The sequence below is a fragment of the Haliotis asinina genome, chromosome 11, assembly GCF_037392515.1.
Source record: "Haliotis asinina isolate JCU_RB_2024 chromosome 11, JCU_Hal_asi_v2, whole genome shotgun sequence".
Classification (NCBI taxonomy): domain Eukaryota; kingdom Metazoa; phylum Mollusca; class Gastropoda; order Lepetellida; family Haliotidae; genus Haliotis; species Haliotis asinina.
In genome coordinates, this window is record NC_090290.1 from 51747054 (window position 1) to 51775049 (window position 27996).

The 27996-nt window shown below is 41.5% G+C and overlaps 1 protein-coding gene across 8 annotated transcripts; it reads right to left on the bottom strand.

Annotated features, from left to right (window-relative positions):
- Positions 1-583: 583 nt before the first annotated feature.
- Positions 584-27993, bottom strand: LOC137256506 (ankyrin repeat domain-containing protein 50-like). Of its 8 annotated transcripts, none has more exons than XM_067794345.1 (5): positions 27632-27993; positions 5539-5651; positions 5112-5142; positions 4675-4723; positions 584-3612 (listed from the first exon to the last, which is right to left on the bottom strand). In XM_067794345.1, exons 3-5 carry the CDS (start codon positions 5133-5135, stop codon positions 2024-2026), a joined length of 1662 nt encoding a protein of 553 aa, XP_067650446.1. In that variant the 5' UTR covers positions 5136-5142; positions 5539-5651; positions 27632-27993; the 3' UTR covers positions 584-2023. The 8 variants fall into 8 exon arrangements, with proteins under 8 accessions (XP_067650446.1, XP_067650443.1, XP_067650444.1 ...); XM_067794342.1 differs by lacking the exon at positions 27632-27993 and adding an exon at positions 26039-26244; XM_067794343.1 differs by lacking the exon at positions 27632-27993 and adding an exon at positions 22681-22744.
- Between the last annotated feature and the right edge of the window lie 3 nt (positions 27994-27996).

Consider the following 27996-nt stretch of genomic DNA (forward strand, 5'->3'; position numbering starts at 1 on the left):
TTTGATATATGACCATTGAAACTCGGGTGAATATGAAGTGTGCACCCCTCCCTTCTCAAAAAGCCTGCAGACAAATGATAATGTTATTTCCAACTGATCTCTCAGGATCCTTTGATCACTGGGTAATATGGAGAGTATGTGCTAGTGTTTATAAGTGGTAGAGATAGTGATGGCTTACCAGTGGCGGCTCGAGATAGCATTCTCTTCTCGGATATAACTGCATCGCCGGGTAATATTTGTAATATATGTAGGGCTTACATCAGTGGCTGAGGCTTCGTTCTGCCTCAACAAGATCACAAGCACAGACAGTGCCAATGTTACCAGTATATAACAGAGTGAGTGAAAATGTTTTACGACGCATCAGCAATATTTTAGCTGTTCGCGGCGAGGTTTCCTTCTGCCCATGGATCACAATCTGGGCAATGTGTTCAGAGTTAATGTGGAAAATATGCACAATATTTACACCTTTGTATTTGACCTGACCTTTAAATAACACGAGTACTGTTATGTTGATCAGCGCCACGTGTCGTGCATGTCGCGAAAATGTTGACCCCCAAGGACGGAGGCACTGAACAAGACAATAATGCATTCATGTTTTATTCATACAATAAATTCATGGATAATATTCATCTGCCGTATCACAAACAGATGCATGAACAATATTTGGTCTACAAAAAACACCAACTGTTTCCAAAATTTTCATTCATAGCCTTAAAATCAATTTAAATGCTGCTTGATACATTCTTATAAGCGTTATCTGCAGTTTATTCACAAAATGTAAATGTAGGCTTCCGGTAATTTTGCTGACTATAGTCTTATATATTTACTGGTAAATAACAAAATTAGTAATAACTATGGATAGATGGACTGACTTTATGCTTCTGAAATATTGTTTGCCGCCGCAGTAAGACTGTATTACGGTGGCCAAAACGAGCAGCGATCCACGCTATGCGATTTCCCTGACAGACAATCAATCAGTTTAACAAGCCGTATCTTCTGACCAACTGTTACCCGAAATACCCATCCATGTTTCTAAGAAACACAACAATATAAATAGGAGCTTTTGAATATATCTGCATAAATTAATCATAAAGAATATAGTGTTAACACATTATTTCCCTGTCCTTAACAACACGGACTCGCCACGCACCTGACTGTACGAGGCACATGGTATCGCTGCCGTGTCGTCGTACTTAAGCTGGCATTCTTCTGGTGGCCTAGTCGTATAAGAAACGATGTCGAAGAGTATATATCCCTTAGACGTGTCAGGCTCCAGATATGCTTGGTTGGCGTCCAAAGTTCGCGCTGAGTTTTTTGGTCTGTTCGGCATAATTGGCCGGAAGGTTTCATAAATGGAGTTGGTAGACAAAGAACTTTATAGTTAAGCATTCACGGTTGAATGAACCCGGTCTTAACCCTTTGGAGCGTGTACAACAAAGAGATCCTCCTGAACACAACCTGGTCCAACTGGAAGCTCCTTTACTCGAGGAATGGCGTAAACTGACCCTTCAGAGGATCAGGAGGCTGTTAGGGGATATGAAGAGGAGAGTGCTGGCTGTCATACGGTTACACCAAGTATTCACCTTGAATCGCGTAAGACACATAAAATAACACTCTAAATGTTCACATTCGCTAATAAAATCAGCATTAAACATTCCCGGGTCATACTTGTATAGCTACGGTTTTGTGTGAAAATCAGTGTTTTATCGGGGTTTTCTTTCCAAATGAACAATTATCATCTAAAACTCAACATTGATCCCAGTCATTTCGTCGCTATTTTATGAGTCAAAGGATCATACGGGTCAGAAATACTCCCAAAGCGTTCTATGTACCTTTTGAAAACCTATCACTGCAAAAATAAAAGGGGTGCTTAAAAATATTCTTTGTGTATAGCATCAGGATGTTGGTGTGATAGAGGAATGCACCGTCACTGATGCAGGTTAAATCACGGGAAACGGACTCGTGAGTTCGAGATGCTGAAATGATTGAGTCGATCTAGGAGTTACTGCATTTCAACTATGACTCAGAAGCACACCGATCGCTTACGCGGGTTGACGTACAGATGAGCACGTCTGGGATCCATGGGGATATCCACAATGTTCTGGGCGAGGACATGTTTCACCATCTCCGCCTGCCCCCCAATACAAGCTACGTGGAATATGTTATTACTGTCATCATCCACTAGTGACGCGTCTGCCTTCTCTCTGACAAGCAGGTCAAACACATCCATATGTCCTTTCTCTGCGGCAAACATCACCGGTGTCCGTCCATGTTGTCCCTTACTGTTGATGTCGACGATGTTCAGAGAAAGGACATACTGCACCATGTCAACCTGGCCTCCAATACAGGCCATGTGAAGGATGTTGTTCCCGTCGTCGTCTGTCGAGGACACATCGTCACCTTTACTCACGAGCAAATCAAACACGTCCCTGTGACCTTTCTCTGCTGCCAGCAGAACCGGCGTCCTTCCATACTGTCCTCTACTTCTGATTTCCATTGGATCGTGTGACAGGACATACTTCACCATCTCCAAATGACCCCCAATACAGGCTACGTGAAGAATGTTGTTACCGTCATCGTCTACCACAGACACGTCACCTCCTCTGTCTACAAGGAGATCAAACACTACCCTATACCCCTTTTCAGCCGCTATCATCAGAGGAGTCCTCCCAAACTGGCCCCTGCTGTTGGTGTCCACTACGTCCTGTGAGAGGATGTATTTGACCATCTCCACCTGTGCACCAATGCAGGCTAAATGTAAGATGTTGTTCCCGTCATCATCCACCACAGAAGCATCACCTCCTTTACTGACAAGAAAATCGAACACTTTCCTGTGGCCTCGCCATGCTGCAGACATCAACGGTGTCCGCCCGTACTGACCTCTAACGTTGATGTCCACGACGTCCAGTGAGAGGACATACTTCACCATGTCCACGTGGCCACCTATACAGGCAAGATGCAATATGGTGTTACTGCTGCTGTCGACAAGGGACACATCCCCACCACTGCTCACAAGCAAATCAAATACGTCCCTGCACCCTCTCCCCACCGCTGACATTAGCGGCGTCCTCCCGTACTGTCCCCCGCTGTTGATGTCGACAAGATTCTGTGAGAGTACGTATTTCACCATGTCCACGTTTCCACCTATACAAGCAACATGAAGGATGCTGTTACTGCTGCCGTCCACGATAGACACATCGCCGCCATGACTCACAAGAATATCAAACACTTCACAGTGACCTTTCTCAGCCGCAAACATCACTGCTGTCCGTCCGTACTGACCCCTACTGTTGATGTCCAGAATGTCCTGTGAGAGGACATGCTTAACGATTTCAACATCTCCACCCAGACACGCCATATGAAGAATGTTGTTACCGTTGTCGTCGACCAGCGACAAGTCACCCCCTTTGTTCAGCAGCAAATAAAACATCTCTCTGAGACCCCTCCGTGCTGCCTCCATCACTGCAGTCCTGCCGTGCAGCCCCCGACTGTTGACATCCTCGTCTATCAGGGCCTGCTGGACACTGTCTAGATGCCCCGCCTTGCAGGCCACATGGAGCGGAGTGTCCAACCTATCCACGTGCTCGTGGCTTGCATGGTCTGGCGACGTATCTGTCAAAGGAGTTAAAAGTTGAAGAAAAAACATATTCTACTGATAGTCAACGTTGTCATCTTCTGTTGAAAGAGAAGTGATTACGGATGTACAAAATTAACAATCATATACTAGTAATTTGTTGTTTAGTGCCACACTCAACAAAATAATGATAATGAATAACTGTTATTGATTTCTAAAGCGCATTGTGTCCATCGACAGGTGTCCTTGGCGCTATGACAATGTCAAAACAATATCCATGCACATATAAACACACAATCCTGTCTAGTGGTGAGAGGAAGAGATTTGGGGTTAAGGATAGACTTGGAAAGGTCTATGGATTTGATGTTTCCAACTATAACGAGCTGTTGAGTTTGGACCAGACAATCCAAAGATTAACATCCTGACATAGATCTGCGGAACTGACATACACGGACATACTGCAGCTAAGTCAGCGAGTCTGACCACTTATGATGCTGCTTGCAGAAAATATGGTTTGGCAAAGGCCAATCCTAATCCGCACCTTTACGGGTGAAGACAAGGAGATTGCTGATGAACGATAACAGTATAATATTACTGTGATCGCGAGATCGTGCCATCTTTAACGGTGAGTGGCTCCACCACAGATGCCCAGGTGAGTGACCGGTGATCACCAGGTGATTGTCCGGTTATGTGTACATAACCTGAATATCAACCAGCTCATTTCAAGTTCATCCACGAGTCATCACATGAGATCTTTTACGGTCACCACTGGCAAACAAACAGCAAGTCGGCTGTAGCTGTAGCTATGGTCGACAGCTGGCCGACCGAGCTGGCTTCCGCCATTCAGGTTAAAACTAAAAGTTAGGAAGAAGGCAAGGGTGTCACATTGTGAAAGAAATGATCCTGTATCCTTTACCCAGATGTCTCTGGCACACATTTAACATAATGTGTAATGTTTGCTTCCAGGGTAACTTTATCAGTAAGAATATAAATCAAACTTTCAGTGTTTTGACTTGCTGGGCACCTGGCATCCATTTGTAAAGAATTCTACTCTGCTTTGGCATGTCCTCTGGCGGATGACATACACGTGGATTACCTACCCTGCATGTCCTGCTTCCCATGCTGGAGTCGAAGTTGAAACTGGTGGAGCTGTAAGAACAATATCATGACGTCACACGTGCTGCTGTCTGGGACAAAAGCTCTAAATTCAAAGAGGAAAATTAGGGTTCTTCACATGTCAATAAATAAGTGGGTGTTTGGATATTGTTTGTTTTTGTTTTGTGTTTGTTCCTAGCCCTATACTATCTGTGTAAATACGAGTCTAGATTTGGACAGCGAGTCGGCAACACACCACGCCATCGGTGCTTCACGGCCCATATTCAGGTTCACCACACATAGTGCTACCATTTCGCAGTCAGAGATTGACAAACATGGACAGAAACTTTTCCATACCACAGTCTGCTTCGTAATCAGTGCTCTGGAAAACACTGCTGTTTGAACGATTGAGCGATGGACAACAAGAATCACATGTACTTGCCTGCATGATGTGATCTGCATCCATTGTGTCCCTGTAAAGAGTCGCATCACACATGTAATACAGCGCACAGAGCACACGTCATGTTTGGAGTTTCACTACACGAGTTCACAACTGGGGCAGATTACACTGGAATTGTGCAAGTTATATGCGATGGCAACTTTCAGAGAATATATTACAAAGACGGCATGCAGACGCAGGGTAAGTAAGTAAGTCATGTGATGGTTGAAGGTCGGTCGAGGACGAACTATGCCAGGATTTATAAGCTTTATAATGATTGCTGATGGCTAGGGATCATTTCCTGCTAGGAATACCGAAGGGTTGGAGTTTGAGGGAACTGTTCCTTAAAGAGACTGTCAAGGACTATGCTTCGTAGTTTTCGCCTTGCTAATGATGGTACTGGCAGTTAACCTTCGGTTGCGATTATTACCTGGTGACAGTTGATGGCGTGATCACATGTACAGTATCAGGGTCGTCGCGGGGAAGAGGAAGACGTTCCCGGGATTGTGGCGGTGTGCGTGGGATCCATTGTTACGTCAGGTTCTACAAACAGAGACACATAAGAATATAGACACATTAGCTGTGTGTGGGTGTGGGTGGGTGGGGGGGGGGGAGGGGGAGAGATTCGGAAGTAACGCACTGTCGCCCCCCTTTTCGACGCGTCACTTAATCATGCATTGCAAAAATTATTATATCAAAAAGCGGGTGGTATTTTAGACATGCATATAATGGAAAACTGAATGTTGAACACGACTGGGTCTTTGTCTTCTTTCCCCAAGTTGTTCATGTTTTAGCCAAGGTAGCCATATCTAGGAACAATGCTACACATAACATCGTCCTCTCAAACACAGACACGTTGACTGCACAGAACGCAGATGAACACTGATCTATATTGCTTCAGTATCTAATCAGATGGACTGTAGTCAATGTGTAGTCAATGCATCCTTACATGCTTACAAGCCAGACAACGATATACAAGAGTGTCTATGTCAGTGTCTGTCTGTTTGTCTGTCTATCTGTCTGTGTGAACTCTTGTCATACATGTATGAACGGGCGCTCACACTTACACATACACACACACACACACACACACACACACACACACACACATACATACATACATTGTAACTGCTCAGGAGTAAATCACACAGGTCTGTAAGCGATGCGTTGAAAGGTGACCAAGAGTGAAGGGTGAAGAGTAATGACGTCTTCGATGTGTTCAAACTCACAGCCATACCTACACTTATGATCCCAATGTTTCAGTATGCCCTTACTTGCACGTTTGTCCAGTCAGCGACCACCAGTCAGTCCACAGTTACTCTCTTACCATGAAAAGTCGGTATTGTGTAACTCTGTCTCCATCTTAATCCCGACACACATGCAGGGGTAGATGTCTGTGTCACACGTACGTGTTCCTGTCGCTTATGCTAACAGAGTGTGATGTTGGCCGCTAGATAACGCTGTACTCGTTACGCTGCAATATCGGGGCAGCTTATGCCGGATAATGTCACTAGATGTTTATCTACTTACGTAAATGTGTACATGTGTTGTATGACGAGTAATAACTAGCTGCCTCTGACGTGTGTTTGTGAATACAGTAATCAGAGGTAAACATATCGACAATGAACGCAGTTCAGCAGGCCGTCGGTGACAACGGAGAACTCTACAGCGTCGTACTCACGAACCTGGGGTGTGGGGTCATCGGCCTGCGTACTTGATAGTGACTAAACAGTTACATCCTCACATATCACATTCTAGTTTTCTACCATACCCCTGCTACCCGTATGAGCTACTTACTGGGTAGGTAAACCCGGTCAGTTAGCCTTGCTTCAAGGCTATACTGAAACCCGAACCCATAGATGTGCAGTAATTCTACCCTCGTAAGTATAGGCTGTACACGACCCAGTCTCTTGTTTATTGTTTTTTAGAAATTTTCATTTAAGCCAATATGTTGTGTACATGAGACGTGTTGGTTAGATATCCCTTAGATTTCACACCGCAGTTGTCCAGACGAACGCGCCTAGGCTGGGGAGATTTGGTATCTTAGTAATGCTGCTGGAAGTTGCTCAAATACCACTTTTCACTATGACGTCAGACATGGCTATGTACTCATAGCATGCACGTATGCAATGATCATTCTATTCTGAATTTGGAAACACTCACATCCATAGGAATAAATATTACACTTTACGGATAACAATCAAACAGTGGTTTGCCAGTGAAACAGCGGGTGGAAAACACTCGATTCTGATTTGTCACATCTGGTTACTGTGCCATCTGAGTGTGAAACAGATGTTTTGAAGGCTGTGTGACCACGTGGTGTGAACAGTGGGGTCTACAGTTAACATGGTAACGTTTGATCTAATCCGATGTGAAGTGTAACAAGGCAGAGATGTGGCCCTAAAGATTACAGCCAAAGTGTGAGTACGCGTTGACGCTATATAACAGGAGTAATCCATACGTTATTGCCTCACCGGTCGGTGTATGACACACGTAATACTTTACCAGGTGCGGATTTAACACTAATCTTATGATTTAAGTGACATGCGTTTAAAATCAAATCTGGAGGGTTATAACTAACAATCCTGGAACATGCAAGTGACATGCATTTCGCTTCGCATGACGGCTAAGACTATATAAATATGATATAAATTAAATTTACAATAACAAAAAATGACTAAAACTAAAACTGAAAAAAACTCCGTGTGTGTGGAGGAGGGGGAGACAGACCCACCCCACCCCACCCCACCCCACCCCACCCCACCCACCCTTTTTGTCCAAATTGGTCACGTTTCCGCGATCTCTCAGCCCGGCAACTCGGAAAATGAATGTAAAAATTCGTACAAATGTTCAAATGTCAAATTCGCATAACACTACTGACATGAAGTTTAATTAACAGAATAAAAGTACAAAAACTAACAAGCCACTGCATTGGACCGTCTTCGCTGTCAAGGACGACATTAGTCAGGGGGTATACAATGCCACAGACCACGAAACATATCAGATACCAACTCGGGTGAAACATTAACCCCCTCGGCTTGTCGATTTCATATTAGGTATTGTTTACAGCGCGTGCGCCACGTTTTTTAACTTTGATCTATTTCACAGGATTAGCCACTTAAGTCGTACTTAAACAGTAAACACAACTTATGTTTCGGTACTTAAAGGTTATTGATATAACGCTCGTGATGTTATTTACACAGGTTTCTCAATAGGATTATCCAGGCGTAAGTATAGCTGACTTGACGCACGACAAGACACTTTCTGCACACTGGCTCGTAGTGTGGGGCATTAGGGAGAGGCAGGGGGTTGCAGTGTCCCTTCAATATGTTCAATACAACCGTATACAATACAAGCAAGACAGACAGACATATTTTTGTGACGTAATGTACAAGACGAACATAGAAGGAAGCAGAAAAAGGTGCAAAGATACACACACACACACACACACACACACACACACATACATACACACACACATACATACATACACACACACACACACACACACAACCAACCCCATTTTTGTCCTTAAAGTTTATTAAATGATCAGTCGCGCTGAAAACGGGTGAAATGAAGTTTGCTCTCCCTCTCTCTCAAGGGTGTGCACTGCCTACAACGTGAGGACATTGTATATGTCATAGTCGGTGGGGTCACAGTGACGGGCAGTGATATGCTAAAATGAAGACAGATCTAAAAATAGTTGGTTTGTTGTTTAACGCTATTACTGAATACTGAATACATCTGGTACATATCAAATAACAAAAACAGGATAAAACACAATGGTACCAAAATTGCAAATATAGAATTTGTACACATTATCTGATAAAAATCCACCTGTGGTGTAAACCTCACTCCAAAGACCGTTAAGAACATGTGTCCGACCCACAGTGCACGACTATTGCAGTCTAGCTCGAAAACTACAAACTACATGTAATAAGCATAACATACTCAACGAAACGCTGATCATAATCAGAACATCATACCAACTCTGTGAGGTTTTTGCAGAATATTTTCCCTTAAGATATAAACGTTTAACAAATTATCAGTGAAATATTGACACAGTTCACTATTTGCTACGAGGGAGGAGTGCAGTGAAAGGGACAGCCAGGTGTGCGAGAAAGCATGGAGACAGCGCAGGTTAATGAACGTATAACTTTCTCGGCACTTGTGCACGAACACCTGGTTGTGCCGTTTTCTGCACTCCTCCCTCGTAATAGACAGTGAGTGCGTGAGTGAGTTTAGTTTTACGCTGCACTCCGCAATATTACAGCTATATGGTGGCGGTCTGTAAATAATCGAGTCTGGACCAGACAATCCAGTGATCAACAACATGAGCATCGATCTGCGCAATTGGGAACAGATGACATATGCCAAGCAAGACAGCAAGCCTGACCACCCGATCCCGTTAGTCGCCCCATAGTCGCTAATAAACAGTGAACTGTGTCAATATTTTAATGACAGTTTGTCAAACAACTTTTGCATTATTAGGACAAACATTCAGCAAAAACCTCACAGAGTTGGTGTAATGTTTTGGATCATGATCAGCGTTTCACTGGGTATGTTATGCTTATTAGTTTTCGAGTTACATTGCAATCCATCGGTCTGCTTTTGAGCCAAACAGACTATTCATCGGTTCGCTTTTAAGCCAAACAGACTATTCATCGGTCTGCTTTTAAGCCAAACAAACTATTCATCGGTCTGCTTTTAAGCCAAACAAACTATCCATCGGTCCGCTTTTGAGCCAAACAGACTATTCATCGGTTCGCTTTTAAGCCAAACAGACTATTCATTGGTCTGCTTTTAAGCCAAACAAACTATTCATCGGTCTGCTTTTAAGCCAAACAAACTATCCATCGGTCCGCTTTTGAGCCAAACAGACTATTCATCGGTTCGCTTTTAAGCCAAACTGACTATTTATCGGTCTGCTTTTAAGCCAAACAAACTATTCATCGGTTTGCTTTTAAGCCAAACAAACTATTCATCGGTCTGCTTTTAAGCCAAACAAACTATTCATCGGTCTGCTTTTAAGCCAAACAAACTATTCATCGGTCTGCTTTTAAGCCAAACAAACTATCCATCGGTCCGCTTTTGAGCCAAACAGACTATTCATCGGTTCGCTTTTAAGCCAAACTGACTATTTATCGGTCTGCTTTTAAGCCAAACAAACTATTCATCGGTCTGCTTTTAAGCCAAACAAACTATTCATCGGTCTGCTTTTAAGCCAAACAGACTATTCATTGGTCTGCTTTTAAGCCAAACAAACTATTCATCGGTCTGCTTTTAAGCCAAACAAACTATCCATCGGTCCGCTTTTGAGCCAAACAGACTATTCATCGGTTCGCTTTTAAGCCAAACTGACTATTTATCGGTCTGCTTTTAAGCCAAACAAACTATTCATCGGTCTGCTTTTAAGCCAAACAAACTATTCATCGGTCTGCTTTTAAGCCAAACAAACTATTCATCGGTCTGCTTTTAAGCCAAACAAACTATTCATCGGTCCACTTTTGAGCCAAACAGACTATTCATCGGTTTGCTTTTAAGTCAAACAGACAATTCGGTCTGCTTTTAAGCCAAACAGACTATTCATCGGTCTGCTTTTAAGCCAAACAAACTATTCATCGGTCTGCTTTTAAGCCAAACAAACTATTCATCGGTCTGCTTTTAAGCCAAACAAACTATTCATCGGTCCGCATTTAAGCCAAACAAACTATTCATCGGTCTGCTTTTAAGCCAAACAAACTATTCATCGGTCCGCTTTTGAGCCAAACAGACTATTCATCGGTTTGCTTTTAAGCCAAACAGACTATTCGGTCTGCTTTTAAGCCAAACAGACTATTCATCGGTCTGCTTTTAAGCCAAACAGACTATTCATCGGTCTGCTTTTAAGCCAAACAAACTATTCATCGGTCCGCTTTTAAGCCAAACAAACTATTCATCGGTCCGCTTTTAAGCCAAACAGACTATTCATCGGTCCGCTTTTAAGCCAAACAGACTATTCATTGGTCCGCTTTTAAGCCAAACAGACTATTCATTGGTTCGCTTTTGAGCTAAACAAACTATTCATCGGTCTGCTTTTGAGCTAAACGGATTATAGGGTAAACCTGTATATTAATATTTAGGCCAGTCGTACCACCAAGATGCTTTGAGGAAAGAGGTCTAGATGTCATCACTGGTATGCGAGTCAATGCTTGTGATAAGATTAAGTCAAAGGAGAAGTTTTCCGGACCGTATACCTGGACTCTGTACCCACTTCATCTGTTTGCAGCTGTCAACCCCACCGATATCACACACATTCCCCTTCTTGTGACGTCAAAATGTAACGAAAAAAAACAACGAATATATGGTACGGGTCAGTCTCGAGACGACCCTGCTGCCTGTTTCACAAAAGTGCTAATGTGTAGGAAATTTGAGGTTTCATATCTGCCAGGGTGCCATTGCACCTTACCGCCTTCCGCTAAGACAGTCACGAGTCTATGTTAAGGTATGGAAGCGACGGTCATCCTACCGCTAAGACAGTCATTAGTCTGTGTTAAGGTATGGAAGCGACGGTCATCCTACCGCTAAGACAGTCATTAGTCTGTGTTAAGGTATGGAAGCGACGGTCATCCTACCGCTAAGACAGTCACGAGTCTATGTTAAGGTATGGAATTTCACGCACAAAAGGTTTGGACTACATGCTTATGTTTATTTCTGCACACTCTCGTACAAAACCTACCGCAAAAACTGCAGTCTATGTTAAGCTATGAGAGTTACGGTCACCTTGGCACCAAGACAGTCACGAGTCTATGTACAGGTATGAGTGTTACGATCACGAGTCTATGTTAAGGTATGGAAGCGACGGTCACCTTAACGCTAAGACAGTCATGAGTCTGTATTAAGGTATGAGAGTTACCATCACTTTAACGCTAAGACAGTCATGATTCTGTGTTAAGGTATGTGAGCGACAATCACCCTAACGCTACTTAAGAGAGTCATGAGTCTATGTTAAGGTATGGGAGCGACGATCACCCTAACGCTAAGACAGACACGAGTCTATGTTAAGGTATGGGAGCGACGATCACCTTAACGCTAAGACAGTCACTAGTCTATGTTAAGGTATGTGAGCGACGATCACCTTAATGCTAAGACAGTCACTAGTCTATGTTAAGGTATGTGAGCGACGATCACCTTAATGCTAAGACAGACACGAGTCTATGTTAAGGTATGGGAGCGACGATCACCTTAATGCTAAGAGAGTCATGAGTCTATGTTAAGGTATGTGAGCGACGATCACCCTAACGCTACTTAAGAGAGTCATGAGTCTATGGTAAGGTATGTGAGCGACGATCACCCTAACGCTACTTAAGACAGTCACGAGTCTATGTTAAGGTATGTGAGCGACGATCACCCTAACGCTACTTAAGAGAGTCATGAGTCTATGTTAAGGTATGTGAGCGACGATCACCCTAACGCTACTTAAGACAGTCACGAGTCTATGTTAAGGTATGGAAGCGACGATCACCCTAACGCTATTTAAGAGAGTCATGATTCTGTGTTAAGGTATGTGAGCGACGATCACCCTAACGCTACTTAAGAGAGTCATCAGTCTATGTTAAGGTATGTGAGCGACGATCACCCTAACGCTACTTAAGAGAGTCATGAGTCTATGTTAAGGTATGTGAGCGACGATCACCCTAACGCTACTTAAGAGAGTCATGAGTCTATGTTAAGGTATGTGAGCGACGATCACCCTAACGCTACTTAAGACAGTCACGAGTCTATGTTAAGGTATGGAAGCGACGATCACCCTAACGCTATTTAAGAGAGTCATGATTCTGTGTTAAGGTATGTGAGCGACGATCACCCTAACGCTACTTAAGAGAGTCGTGAGTCTATGTTAAGGTATGGGAGCGACGATCACCCTAACGCTAAGACAGTCACTAGTCTATGTTAAGGTATGGGAGCGACGATCACCTTAATGCTAAGACAGACACTAGTCTATGTTAAGGTATGGGAGCGACGATCACCTTAATGCTAAGACAGTCACGAGTCTATGTTAAGGTATGGAAGCGACGATCACCCTAACGCTACTTAAGAGAGTCATGATTCTGTGTTAAGGTATGTGAGCGACGATCACCCTAACGCTACTTAAGAGAGTCATGATTCTGTGTTAAGGTATGTGAGCGACGATCACCCTAACGCTACTTAAGAGACTCATCAGTCTATGTTAAGGTATGGGAGCGACGATCACCCTAACGCTACATAAGAGAGTCATGAGTCTATGTTAAGGTATGGAAGCGACGATCACCCTAACGATACTTAAGACTGTCATGAGTCTATGTTAAGGTATGGAAGCGACGATCACCCTAACGCTACTTAAGAGAGTCATGAGTCTATGTACAGGTATGTGAGCGACGATCACCCTAACGCTACTTAAGAGAGTCATGATTCTGTGTTAAGGTATGTGAGCGACGATCACCCTAACGCTACTTAAGAGAGTCATGAGTCTATGTTAAGGTATGGGGGCGACGATCACCCTAACGCTAAGACAGTCACGAGTCTATGTTAAGGTATGTGAGCGACGATCACCCTAACGCTACTTAGGAGAGTCATGAGTCTATGTTAAGGTATGGAAGCGACGATCACCCTAACGCTACTTAAGAGAGTCATGATTCTGTGTTAAGGTATGGGAGCGACGATCACCCTAACGCTACTTAAGAGAGTCATGAGTCTATGTTAAGGTATGGAGGCGACGATCACCCTAACGCTACTTAAGAGAGTCATGATTCTGTGTTAAGGTATGTGAGCGACGATCACCCTAACGCTACTTAAGAGAGTCATGAGTCTATGTTAAGGTATGGGAGCGACGATCACCCTAACGCTAAGACAGTCACGAGTCTATGTTAAGGTATGTGAGCGACAATCACCCTACCGCTAAGACAGTCACTAGTCTATGTTAAGGTATGGGAGCGACGATCACCTTAATGCTAAGACAGACACGAGTCTATGTTAAGGTATGGGAGCGACGATCACCTTAATGCTAAGACAGACACGAGTCTATGTTAAGGTATGGGAGCGACGATCACCTTAATGCTAAGACAGTCACGAGTCTATGTTAAGGTATGGGAGCGACGATCACCCTACCGCTAAGACAGTCACTAGTCTATGTTAAGGTATGGGAGCGACGATCACCTTAATGCTAAGACAGTCACTAGTCTATGTTAAGGTATGGGAGCGACGATCACCCTACCGCTAAGACAGTCACGAGTCTATGTTAAGGTATGGGAGCGACGATCACCTTAGTGCGAAGACAGTCACTAGTCTATGTTAAGGTATGTGAGCGACGATCACCTTAATGCTAAGACAGTCACTAGTCTATGTTAAGGTATGTGAGCGACGATCACCTTAACGCTAAGACAGTCACGAGTCTATGTTAAGGTATGTGAGCGACGATCACCCTAACACTAAGACAGTCACGAGTCTATGTTAAGGTATGGGAGTTATGACAAAGGCTACTTGCTTTATTGCCCATATGTGGAGAATATTACACGAGGTCTCATTATAATCTTTCGTATGTTATGAGAAAGAGTGTGGTATTTTATTTATTACCCACTTCTTACATGCATAGAATTGACAAAATAGCGCAGTTAATAGCGCTGAGGACTGACATGTGCACTTCTTTTCACATTCCTGTATATGCGCAGTTAAATATAGTTCTTACCAGTTTACTTAATAAGACGGCCACACGTGTTGAAACGAATTACAATTCTGATAACAGCCAACACAAGCTTCAAGAAAATCAAATATTTCTCATCATAGAATATTCTAAGATGATATGCTAAAAGATCAAAGGCTGGGACATTCTTTTAATCAGCTGATAATGTACGTGTTTTGCATTACGTCACCCGGCTAACATCACTGAGTGAAACATTACGTTTATATATTTCGACCAATATAAAGTCTCAGTTCGACACACAATTAAATTGCGACACGACAACGCATCCGTGGAATGTCGCGTGACTAAAGTCTGTTTGCAGCGAAAACATGCCAATGGATTTCACTTTAAGCAAGAAAGTAAACCAAATAAAGTGAAATTAAGTTTGCAAATCCTCATAATTCTACCCTGCCAACATTTCAGTCCAAAGATATTATTTAACTTAGGATAAAAGTTGTTTAAGAAACTATCACAGATTCAAATCGCTGTTATTGATATGTATTACAAGGGCTTAAGCACACTAGCTGAAACAGAGAAATAAATGCATGATCGGTTCGTGATGAGCGTTAACTTAGACCATCCCTACTTGTCCTCGGTATTTCATTTAATGTGCATACACCCAACTAATGCAAACCTAAAATAGCGATTTGAAACTACAATCGGTACGTTTTCACTGCAAACAGACTTTAGTCAACTTCATCTGGATGCACTGATCTAAATTTTTGTATCTTCCCAATATGACTACTCGCAATATGACTACTCCCAGTTTGCCTACTCATGGACATAAACATATAATAGAGCACCCCTGCACTTAATGATGAATTGTACTTGTACAGCTGATCGCTCCCAGTATCCGTACTCTTTGAAATAGACCTTTAAGGGAGACTCCCAGGGTCTGCCTATAATCATTAGAAGCCAAGTGAGATAACTCCTCTTCTTGGATTAAAACTTATAGTACAGATTGTTTGTTTTGAAAATCGGACATAATGCCTCCAACTTCCATTCATACTGTAGAATGCAAAGTTATTCTCAATCATTTTACCGAGCGGGAATATGTCGTTGAATTTATTGCCCGATGGAGATGTTAATGCTATTTTCCTGAACTAATTTAAAACCATAATAATCCCAACAGAAACTCACAATTACCTTGATTTAAATTTTGGGACAAGCTTTGGTCAAATCATCCATTAGTCGCCTCGAGCACGGCTGTAGTGATCAAAACGCAGACAGATATAATCAACATATATTCTTCCAAAAAAAGTAGTGGAACCTGAACTTTCAATTTGGATAGGAAGTGTAAACGTAAACAAACGTTTCAAGGACAGATATCTTGTGAACGCACCACAATTTCTCTCTATTACCATCCCTAAACACAACGCATGATATACGCGTGCACAACGCAGTAGCCCTATGCACGTGCATGGGGTCCCATTCTTGATTTTGACGGGGTGTTTTTTCAAGAAGGTAGAGAAATCACTTAGAACATTAATTTGGACACTCATCTTGCATCACATATTTGTTAGTGTTTGTTTCTGTCGTTTGTTTTAAAACGAAAATCGTATACATACAAATTACATGCCATACACCAATCGTCTTTCAAAAGCGACTACATATCAAATAACTATGGTTGTAAGAAAGTGCAAAAGGTGATGCACTCTCAAAAAATTCAGTAATGTCATATCAACATTGACTGACTCCGAAAAATCTCCAAAATATTTTTAATCGTAAATAAAAAATAAAGTTCCCCCTACATTTTGTTAAGAGCATATGTAGGAAACTTCTAAGTGTTCACGTGGTCATGTGTGTCGGAACTTTCAAAATTTAAGAACAACTGTATATTTCCTGCTTTGAGAAAATAAAAATATGTTCAAGTCATATTTTCATTGAACTGTCGACGACGGACCCATCACAGTCATTCGTAACTACTCGCCCCTTTCCGTAACCTGCAAGGCTTTCCGGAATGACCCGAGTAGTTACGAACGCCATCACAGTGTTTACAAGGTAAACAAAACATTATACAGCACTATAACTTCTTAATTCACTTAGTCAATATGATATATCATGTACTCAGTATATGTGTAGACTTGAACTCTCCCACAACAATGACCTGCGTAATTAGCTGAATAAATATTTATGAACGTGGTACAGGTATAAGTGTTGGTGGAACAGTCTACCTAATGGAGGGCTGAAAGCTAGTACTTAAAAACCCCTGGACTGGAACAGGCTGTGTATTGGAGGGGTAGTCAAACTGGTAGCAGTCAAAAAGGGGAAACACTCCAGTTAATGAGACGCCTATACGATCTAAATTTTTGCACAATTAATTGCAACAGAAATTGGCAACAGACATCACCGGAAGTTGCCAAGGACACATGGCGACCTGTTATGAGCTTACCGATAGAAAAAAATTCAAACAACTCCATTTTAAAATTTTACACTCCATGTAATGTTTACTTACATGAACTTAACATTACCAATACTGCTACCAATATGAGAAGTTTGATTTACTGATACTGATAAGCATTACTTGTTTTGCTGTTCATCAGTTTTGGGTTAAAGTTCACTGATTGACAGCAGGATAATTTTTGTAAACATTTCAAACTACAAAGTTAGACAGAGAATGTATTGTTTGGATGTCAAAAAACAGGATCCTCAGACAGGGCTAGTATTATGAGTCATAATGATGAGTTCACAGTAGCAATATTCTATTAAAATATGAAAATAATTAATATAGAAGAAATTGAACTCTAACGTAAACCGTCATCAAACTGTAAATCATTTGTTTTTCCGGTACCATCCGCCTTAACGTTCGGGTGCAGACACATTAATAGAACAGCCGAAACGAAGAATGTTTATTTAAGACCACCGACAACGTCGCCTTTCTGTTTGTTTTCTGCCTTAGATTTATCGTCGTAAGTATTAAATTTGGCAAATTAGAAAATAAATCCAGTTCGCTCCATCCTCATGTATAGTGTAATAAAGTACACTTTTGCATGTGTTCTCGTGCTGTATTAGTGCAGGGTGAAAGTTTTCTTTCTTACACTATATATTGTGGTTTAGCGAACTGTATTTCTTAAGCAACTACCCATATCTTTACCATTATTCTATTAGTTCTCAATATCTCTTGGCTGTATACATGACAACCCATACCATTATATGTTCTATAATTTACAGAAAATGCGCTAAAATCAATATTCGGCCTCAATGTTATCACCGTTGAATCTGGAGGTAATGTGTTATGCACAGAGTTCAGAGTTCGAATCTTCCTAAGTTAGGGTTTTATTCCTTTCTTAAGAATAATCTCCTGGCAAGCTACCATTTGTTGCCTAATGCTCTTCTCCATAATATTCCACATACTGTGGCATACAAATAATCCAGTCTAGACCACACAAGCCAGTGATTAATACCGTGAGCATTCATTTTACGCTCTTGAGTTACGATGACATGAATCGAATACAGGATGGGACTCAACCATAAACAGAACTAGAATTTGTACTTTGCTAAGAAAGCGTAATCCCAAATAGGACATATGTTACATTTGACCACTTTCTAATGGCATTGTGTAATCATGAATCAACCAAGTCAAGTCGCTTGAGCAAATAATTCAGCGGTCGATGATAATTATCGTTAATCCAAGCTGGCTACCATGCCGCTTTACATAAATACTTTGACAGCACAAATAAAAGCAAATGATCATAAGCCTAACACGTGTTGTAAAACGCAAACAACACAAGCGTGAGATGACTTCAACAGTCACAGCACAGCACGTGTAGGCGTAAATACTCCAGCGAAAACCTGCATACAGGGAGTGTACAAAACTCTCATAACTTCCTGCTTAAGCCAGCCCTCTCTATACGGCGCTGGTAATACAGAGAATGGCCAGCGTGTTACAAAGTAACCAAACTATTTTGGAGGACTAGTATAGACTCTATTGTATATTTTAAACAAACACGCACTGCTGAATAGTACGATACAATATAAACGTCACTGCAAAAGACGCCGCGACATCCCGGCGCTAAACATTACGAGGCGGTCATTTTAACTAATACAATTACTACTGTAGTTCATCATCAGTAACTTAGCTCACCTTGTTGTACAGCCATGAGACCAATTCCTTCTTTAATCCACGTTATAACTATGTTATGAAGACGTGCAGAGAGTGATGCATACAAGCGCTGACATTTAAGAATCTACAGCACCTGTTGTATACACAATGGCTATAAATAGCTTAAATTTCTTTGTAACTATCGATATAGGCGTAATAAGAACTTATACAGCATTTGCAGAACAGTTTTTCATACCATACCTCTGTGATGCTCTTGGCCGGTCTATTTCACAAAAATTGTTGTGTTTTTTAGACGTATACACGTGTATGGTCTTGTTCCATGTCACATGTCTGGTGATGACTGTGTCGCCTGAAGAAGAAACTGTCTTACTCTTGCTCCCTGTCACTCAACTGGCTCAGTTTTACACAGCGACTTCCTCGAAGTCGGCATTACTGTATGAAAGAATGGAGAAAATGAGTCATTCGCAGTAAACGCCAAAGGAGCCTGATAATTGTTTAGTTTAGAGAGATGCCGGCACTGCCCGCACAGAACGTTGCGCAATAGACACATTGCTTATATAAGCTCCTTACTGCGATACACGATTAGATCTGGTTTAACTGTCTCAATCGGCATTGTCGGTAGACAGGTGCCAAGTTTAAGGGAAGCTGGTCGATTCTCTGCCGAATGAGCCAGTCACGAGCTTCAGTGTGCTTCCACACCCCACCCTACCTCTAGGGATGATAGTGCAAGTTCATCTGGGTCAGAGCAATGTGTCACTTCACAACTGCCATAAAACACATACTTAACTGACAGGAGATGCGAAATATGCAAATGGAGCTTGAATGTGACCCAAATACATATATTACAATTGTTATGAAAACGTCATTCGCCTGAAAACTGTCACCGAAACATTTTGAACCAAAGGTCCAAAACACGTCTATGACACCCGGATGAAAAACGAGATGTATTTTTGTCTGCGGCAGTTTGTACACGTCAATATGTCGCTGTGCTGAGAGAGGAAGGCGTTAACTAGACGTCGCCATCGGCACTATTTCCACAGCCATGTTTTTATACCGGTCATAAAGTGCTTCGTTGAAATGGTAAAATGACTGGTTTGTTAAAGTCAACAGACACATCCTTCATGCAAACTATTTTGGAACATGATATTACCTTAACAGGCATAACTTTAACACATAACACTACCACCACAGTCTTATCTTAACTCATAATATTACCACCACAGTCTTATTTTAACACATAATATTACCACCACAGTCTTATTTTTCACACATAATATTACCACCACAGGCATCAGTCTTATTTTAACACATATTATTTCCACCACAGTCTTATTTTAACACATAATATTACCACCACAGGCATATTTTAACACATAATATTACCACCACAGGCATCAGTCTTATTTCAACACATAATATTTCCACCACAGTCTTATTTTAAGACATAATATTACCACCACAGTCTTATCTTAAGACATAATATTACCACCACAGGCATCAGTCTTATTTTAACACATAATATTTCCACCACAGGCTTATTTTAACACATGATATTACCGTATCAGTCTTATTTTAACACAAAATATTACCACCACAGGCATATTTTAACACATATTACCACCACAGGCATCAGTCTTATTTCAACACATAATATTTCCACCACAGTCTTATTTTAAGACATAATATTACCACCACAGTCTTATCTTAAGACATAATATTACCACCACAGGCATCAGTCTTATTTTAACACATAATATTTCCACCACAGGCTTATTTTAACACATGATATTACCGTATCAGTCTTATTATAACACATAATAATACCACCACAGGCATATTTTACCACGTAATATTACCGCCACAGCCTTATTTTAACATATAACATTACCGCCACAGGCTTATTTTAACACATGACATTACCGTATCAGTCTTATTTTAACATATAATATTACCACCACAGTCTTATTTTAACACATAATATTTCCACCACAGTCTTATTTTAAGACATAATACAATGCATTACCACCAGTCTTATTTTAAGACATAACATTACCACCACAGGCATCACTCTTATTTTAACACATAATATTTCCACCACATGCTTATTTTAACACATGATATTACCGCATCAGTCTTATTTTAACACATAATATTACCACCACAGGCATATTTTAACACGTAATATTACCGCCACAGCCTTATTTTAACACATGATATTACCGTATCAGTCTTATCTTAACATATAATATTACCACCACAGGCATATTTTAACACGTAATATTACCGCCACAGCCTTATTTTAACACATAATATTACCACCGCAGGCTTATTTTAACACATAATATTACCGTATCAGTCTTATTTTAACATATAATATTACCACCACAGGCTTATCTTAACACATAATATTACCACCACAGGCATATGTTAACACATAATATTACCGCCACAGTCTTATTTTAACATATAATATTACCGCCACAAGCTTATTTTAACACATGATATTACCGTATCAGTCTTATTTTAACACATAATATTACCGCCACAGGCTTATTTTAACACATAATATTACCACCACAGGCTTATTTTAACACATAATATTACCACCACAGCCTTATTTTAACATATAATATTGCCGCCACAGCCTTATTTTAACACGTAATATTACCACCACAGTCTTGTTTTAACACACAATATTACCACCACAGGCTTATTTTAACACACAATATTACCACCACAGGCTTATTTTAACACATAATATTACCACCACAGGCTTGTTTTAACACACAATATTACCACCACAGGCTTATTTTAACACACAATATTACCACCACAGGCTTATTTTAACACATAATATTACCACCACAGGCTTATTTTAACACATAATATTACCGTATCAGTCTTATTCGGAACACATGATACTACCTTTCCTTGGGTATTCTTAGCACAAACTATCACCACAAAAGTCTTAGGTTCACTCAAAACTGTTATTATTAACACATAATATTTCTTCAACATTCGTATTCATATAAATATGATATAACTTCAAGTCATATTCAACGGTTAATCAGTAACACCCAGTGATGAAGATGAATATTTATGTCAACGTTTTTAACCGCTTATTTTTGGTATTACATATATGGACAAATCGGAAGATAAGGGTGGAATAAATATGTTCTGGTCTGTAAATGGGGCTTTGTACATTGTCACGCATCCTGTCTGTCGTAAGTTTGGTGGTAAATCATTCAACAAAGCTGCACAAGGACGGAAGACGTTTCGCTCACATGCACTGAACATGTCGTCTCTCATGAGAATGACAGGAAATGGACAGCAAATGCATCCACATCAACGATAAACCTTGTCTTCCTTCCTCAACAACACGAAAATATGTTTCTACAACAAGCCTCTTTCACTTAAGCTTTGTTTTCTAATGTCATCAGCTATATTACACCCTGATCGGACAAAGGCAGACAACATGAAACACATTACTTACATTATTACGTTCAACCCATTAAGATTATGTAGAGTTGAGCAGTGCAAGAATCCGATGATCCTCGGTTCGAATCCCAGGCGCGCTCTGCCTATTAGCCTTCGTTTGTCAACAGCGCACCTGTTCTCGTGGGTGTAAATTTATCTAGGCGGCACAAACCGCTTCAGCGTTCAGCTGACACGCTGTAGTTGAAATACTCAAACAGATCCCACCCAACGGAAAACACAATATCAGTCCAGAAAATGGTCCAGAGTGTTTGTCATAAAGAAATCTGAATGAATTGTATACTCCGCTGGGCAATGAAGGGCGATATATAACTTACTCACTGACCGTACACAGCAGAACCCCTGGATCGACATTAATCCGCCGACACCGCTGTAGTGTATGGGAACTGCATGCAGTACTATGAATGTAAACTAATCCTACCACAGATCTGCGCATGCGTGTACAAAGTACATACTCGACACCCGTATATAGTAGCAGTTGTAAAGCTGTGCATTGAGAACACACCAGGTTGTCTGGAGGTCGTCAGATGTTTTCAAGCAGTTGAAAGAAAAGCATAACCATCGTGGTGACTAACGATCTCGGCATGCCGTCCATTGTCCAGTATGAATGTGTAGTACGAGATAGTATAATGAAGTCGTGTATATTCCTGAGTCAAACGTAATCTGCTTACATTATGACAAAAAGCAATGGTAGCGGTGAATGAGTGTGCCACCTATTACTCTTTTGCACTTGGATCATGGTATGTATCCCTGTACGAAAAAAAAACATTTGTAAAGGCGCCGAAGATATAAATATAAATTAACTCCTTCCATTCAATGTCACTACATTGGGCGATATCACGCCGACCTGTCTGAATGTGATAATCCGATGACAGATGGCATGTGCATCACAGCAGGGCACAATGACACATGATGAACACATCTGTAAAATAGAGTCAGAATCAGACAAGCCTATGAATGATATTGCCAGCAAGCACCGACTAGCATGAGTAAGTTACTACCAAACAAAACACCACACCCAGGGTTAAAATGGGATTCTAACAGACCGATCATCGGATTCTGACTCGCCAAGGGAGACAACTTAATATGGCGGCCTGAATGACTGGGAGCCCTGAATGTATATCGTCGAGAAGTGGAACGCAGTACACCAATCTACAGATCTTTTGGATCGTTTCCAAACAAGGATGGATCATTTAAGAGTTAATGCTTTGCTAATCTTGGAGAAACGCTGAACGATTCTGGTGATATTGAGCCCGTTAAGGAGTCACACGACCTTATATTCTACTAAAATATTGAATTGATGTATTGCTAAACCTTATTCACCCGATGTTATGACGAGAGGAAATCATTACATCACATGTGGACAGTACAACCCATAGTTAGATATCGCGTGTGCCTTGAGCTCGTCTAACATTACCCCTTCCGGCTTGAATGGACATACGCTTGTAAAGATACATAGTATCAAAGCGCTCAGTGCCAGTGGGAGGTACACAACAGATCAATACACAAAACATCGTAGCTGACCCTTCCTGCTCGAATGCGTCCATGTGAACAATAATTTCAACAGTGTAATCAATAACCGTGGCTATGAATAGCTGTGTTGTCAAAATTCCACTTTTGATACGCAAACATAAACGGGAACGATAAAAACATTTGCTTTTGATGTTACTATCCGTTCACTTTGCTGTTTCACGTGAAATCAGCCGCATCGCAAAAAGTAATGCTTAATCCTCCCAAATACACATCACGAGATTTGCCTTAGTTCAGATCCCCGTCTATATTCAGTAGTAATTACCTTTAAATAAGTAATCACATTAGAAAACCTTATGTGAGACACACGTGCAGGATGCTAAATACAAATCTTGAAATACGGTCAGGAAATATCTGTATGACGTCATTAGTGGCGCATTTGTTTACGCAACGTCATCGTTGTCCTTATAATGTCAACATCGGTGCACGTTGCTGCACATCAGCAGGACTGCAGGTGTTTTTTGGACGTCAAAGGTGACCGTATTACGTCATAATGTCAATGGTATCTACGTGACGTCATCATAAATGCACGCATGCACGAATCTGTAGAACGTTAACTTTGATCTAAATAGAGAATACTAAACGATGTACCATATAATATCAGCAAGCATTATCAATGCACCACATGTGGTAAAGACTTCATGCACAATGTGATACTGTCTAAATATGTTAACTCGTGTACCATTGATGTAACACAAACATTGGTGTCATGAGAACACGTGCTTACATAATACAGGCACCGATGATACATGTTGATACTAAACGACCTTCCACGTAAAATCATTTTTATCAACTGAGTTGAATGATTTGGTATCAAACGAGCGAAAAATCATTAGTCGGTTAACAAAAATGGTGTTACACGGCAGATCGCTCAGCATCCTCTACGTACATCAACAATGTCTGTTTCACGTGTTTGTTGTGTTAACATTAGTAAGTGTTAACAAGAGTTGACAGTGTCACACAGTGCATGAAGCCATTACTACACGTGTTGCATGGATAAAACGTACTGATATATTACTATGACGCTTTAATCGGGGCATTTCCAGTTGGTTTGTACTGGATTAACCCGGTTTAGTAATACACTACATTGCTTTCAGATGAAGGATAAAGGTTTTTGGCGCTCAGTCGATCGTGGTAAACACGGCTGACCACATAATCCAACACAAAATGCAGATTTTCTTTTTGGGGTAAACACTTCAAATATTTACAAAAACCGAAAATAAGACTTTTATTCACTACAACTTCGCTGAATACGAAATTTATAGTTAAATGTGAAATCTATTTTGAACTATCTATTAACTATTTGAACTTTTCCGCCAGCTAAAGTGACGTAACGCCCTTCCTCTACATTTTCATTATGACAGGATACATGTGGGCCTCGGCAAATATATGCACACCTTGTCGTGTCTATATTTACACCAATTATGTCCGTGTAGGGCGTTTTAAGGATATTACTCATTTTACGGCTAACTTTAAAAGTAATTGTTTGGTGGAGGTTATGCATATGACTCTCATTTTGAGGCACACTGAGGGCTGTAAGTGAACTCTATGACCCACGATACTTCCATCGTATGTGGGCGTTCCCCGTGAAAGGGGGGTGGATGGGGAGGGGGTGGGGAGTGGGAATGAGTGGGGGGTATGGATGGATGAATGGATGGATGAATAGGTGGGATTGGGTGGGTGGGTGGATGGGAGGAAGGATGGATGATCCACGATGAAGATATACGTTCATAAGAGAAGTCTCTCTCTCTCTATCTATCTATCTATCTATCTATCTTTCTATCTATCTCTCTCTCTCCCTCTCTCTCTCCCTCTAAGTGTGCATCTGCGAATATATATTGCCATTGGGGGAAAATCTAAGCGCCTTGTCGAAACTTTTTAAACCAAACACAGTCAAATTACACTCCAAGCCCTTCCTCCATCCCGGGAACGGTCACTATCTTCCTATGGAGGTAAGAGTTGTTGTATATAACCAGTCGCTGCCTCCCCCGACCCCTATCATCTACAAACCACTATCATTAAGACATTATGACATATATCACCAATCATTACAGATATTAACTCATACGCACATGCCATACATGTGGCATACATGCATTACAATCTCATCATACACTGTAGCACGTCCTCACATTGAACCCTCACCTGTAACACATCGCCTTCCGTACGCTAAACGTCCATACACTGACCGCCAACTTGACTCGATGACACATGAAACTGACAAACACAGGTGTCACAGTCCAGCGGTCTGGCTTATCCCGGGTGCTATTTGATATGGTCGGTACACAATGCATTACCGTCGTCACATCTAAAACAGGACTGCCGCTAGACCACCCTCGCACTAGTAGAATGTGGGGAATTCCAATGGGTGAACATACCCGCTTTGTCACTCAGTGTGTGCTTCATAGTGACACGGGATGGCAAAGTCCACGTAGATTCAGCTGCCTTGTACTGGGCAGGGGCAGTGTACGTGACATCTCTCGGAGTGCATGCTAACAAGACAGGGACAGTGTACTTGACGTCTCTCGGAGTGCATGTTAACAAGACAGGGGCAGTATACTTGATATCTCTCGGAGTGCATGCTAAGACGGCAAGGACACTATGCTCGATAATTTTCGGAGGCAGGGGGTGGTGTAGTTGACATTACTCGGCGTGTGTGATAGCACATGATATCACCCAGAGAGTTTGCTAACAAGGCAGGGGTGGGGTTCTTGACATCACTCGGAGTGTTTGATATCAAGACAGGGTAGTGTACTTGACATCACTTACTGTGCTAACAAGGCAGGGGTGGTGTACTTGACATCACTCCCTGTGCTAACAAAGCAGGGAGGATGTACATGACATCAGTTAGAGTGTATGCAAACATGGCAGGGAGGGTGTACATGACATCAGTCAGAGTGTATGTTAACAAGGCAGGGAGGGTGTACATGACATCAGTCAGAGTGTATGTTAACAAGGCAGGGAGGGTGTACATGACATCAGTCAGAGTGTATGTTAACAAGGCAGGGAGGGTGTACATGACATCAGTCAGAGTGTATGTTAACAAGGCAGGGAGGGTGTACATGACATCCGAACGTATGGTAAGAAGGCATGGGTGGTGTACGTGAAATCACACACTGTGGCAACAAGACAAGGCGGGTGTAACTTGACATCAGCCAGGGCGTATGCTAACAAAACAGGGGTGGTGTTCTTGACATCAGTCAGAGTGTATGCTAACAAGACAGGGGTGGTGTTCTTGACATCAGTCAGGGTGTATGCAAACATGGCAGGGTCGGTTAGGGGGAGAGCATTAATTGATAAGGTATTAGTTTTTGAACGGTGTACATTCAAGGGTGAGTACTTTGCATTTTGGTTCAATCATGTGGACTGCAAGTGATTAATGTTTAGAACGCTCTTTTAACCTTCAAACGCATCAAAGTGATTAAGCCGATGAAATGATACAATGAAAGTCACGAAGCTCTTTGGGACAAAAATATAGCTGTGTTTCATTTCTACTACTTTCACGTTATGAATACACAATGGCATTTAGAAGTTAGTCAAAAGTAACCATTGTTATATTTGGGGTGACACTTTGGGGTGACATATTTTGCGTCCCACCTGGGATTCGAACCCTCAGAATGAAACACCTAGTCGCCAGGAAAGAAACCCAGCGAACTAACTCATTCATCTCCAGCGAAGATAAGTTATATTGCTTGATGTTCTACAGCAAAACCATGACGACACAAACCACCAGCTTACCTTGTCTGAGTTGACAGTATGCGATATATCCTGTATATCCCTGCCGTAGGTCATCCAACGTTTGGTGAAAGTCTGTTATTGTGTCACAAGATACTACACAGGTCAGTAGTAGGTTATCATCTGTTAGCCATGGCCGCCATGTTGTTACATCATTATATATTCACGAAGTATGTCCGAGTTGTACAATAACCTTCTAGTTGAAATCCATAATCTAACGGTCTTCGCCGTTGCAAGGTATTTGAACAAGGAATGTCGATCTCCGAGCTTGATGCATTATCCCACTGCAATTGTTCAGCAGCCTTCATTGATACACTAGCGGTAGTTTCAAGGCTGTAAACACGCACATGTGTAAATTTTAAACTATA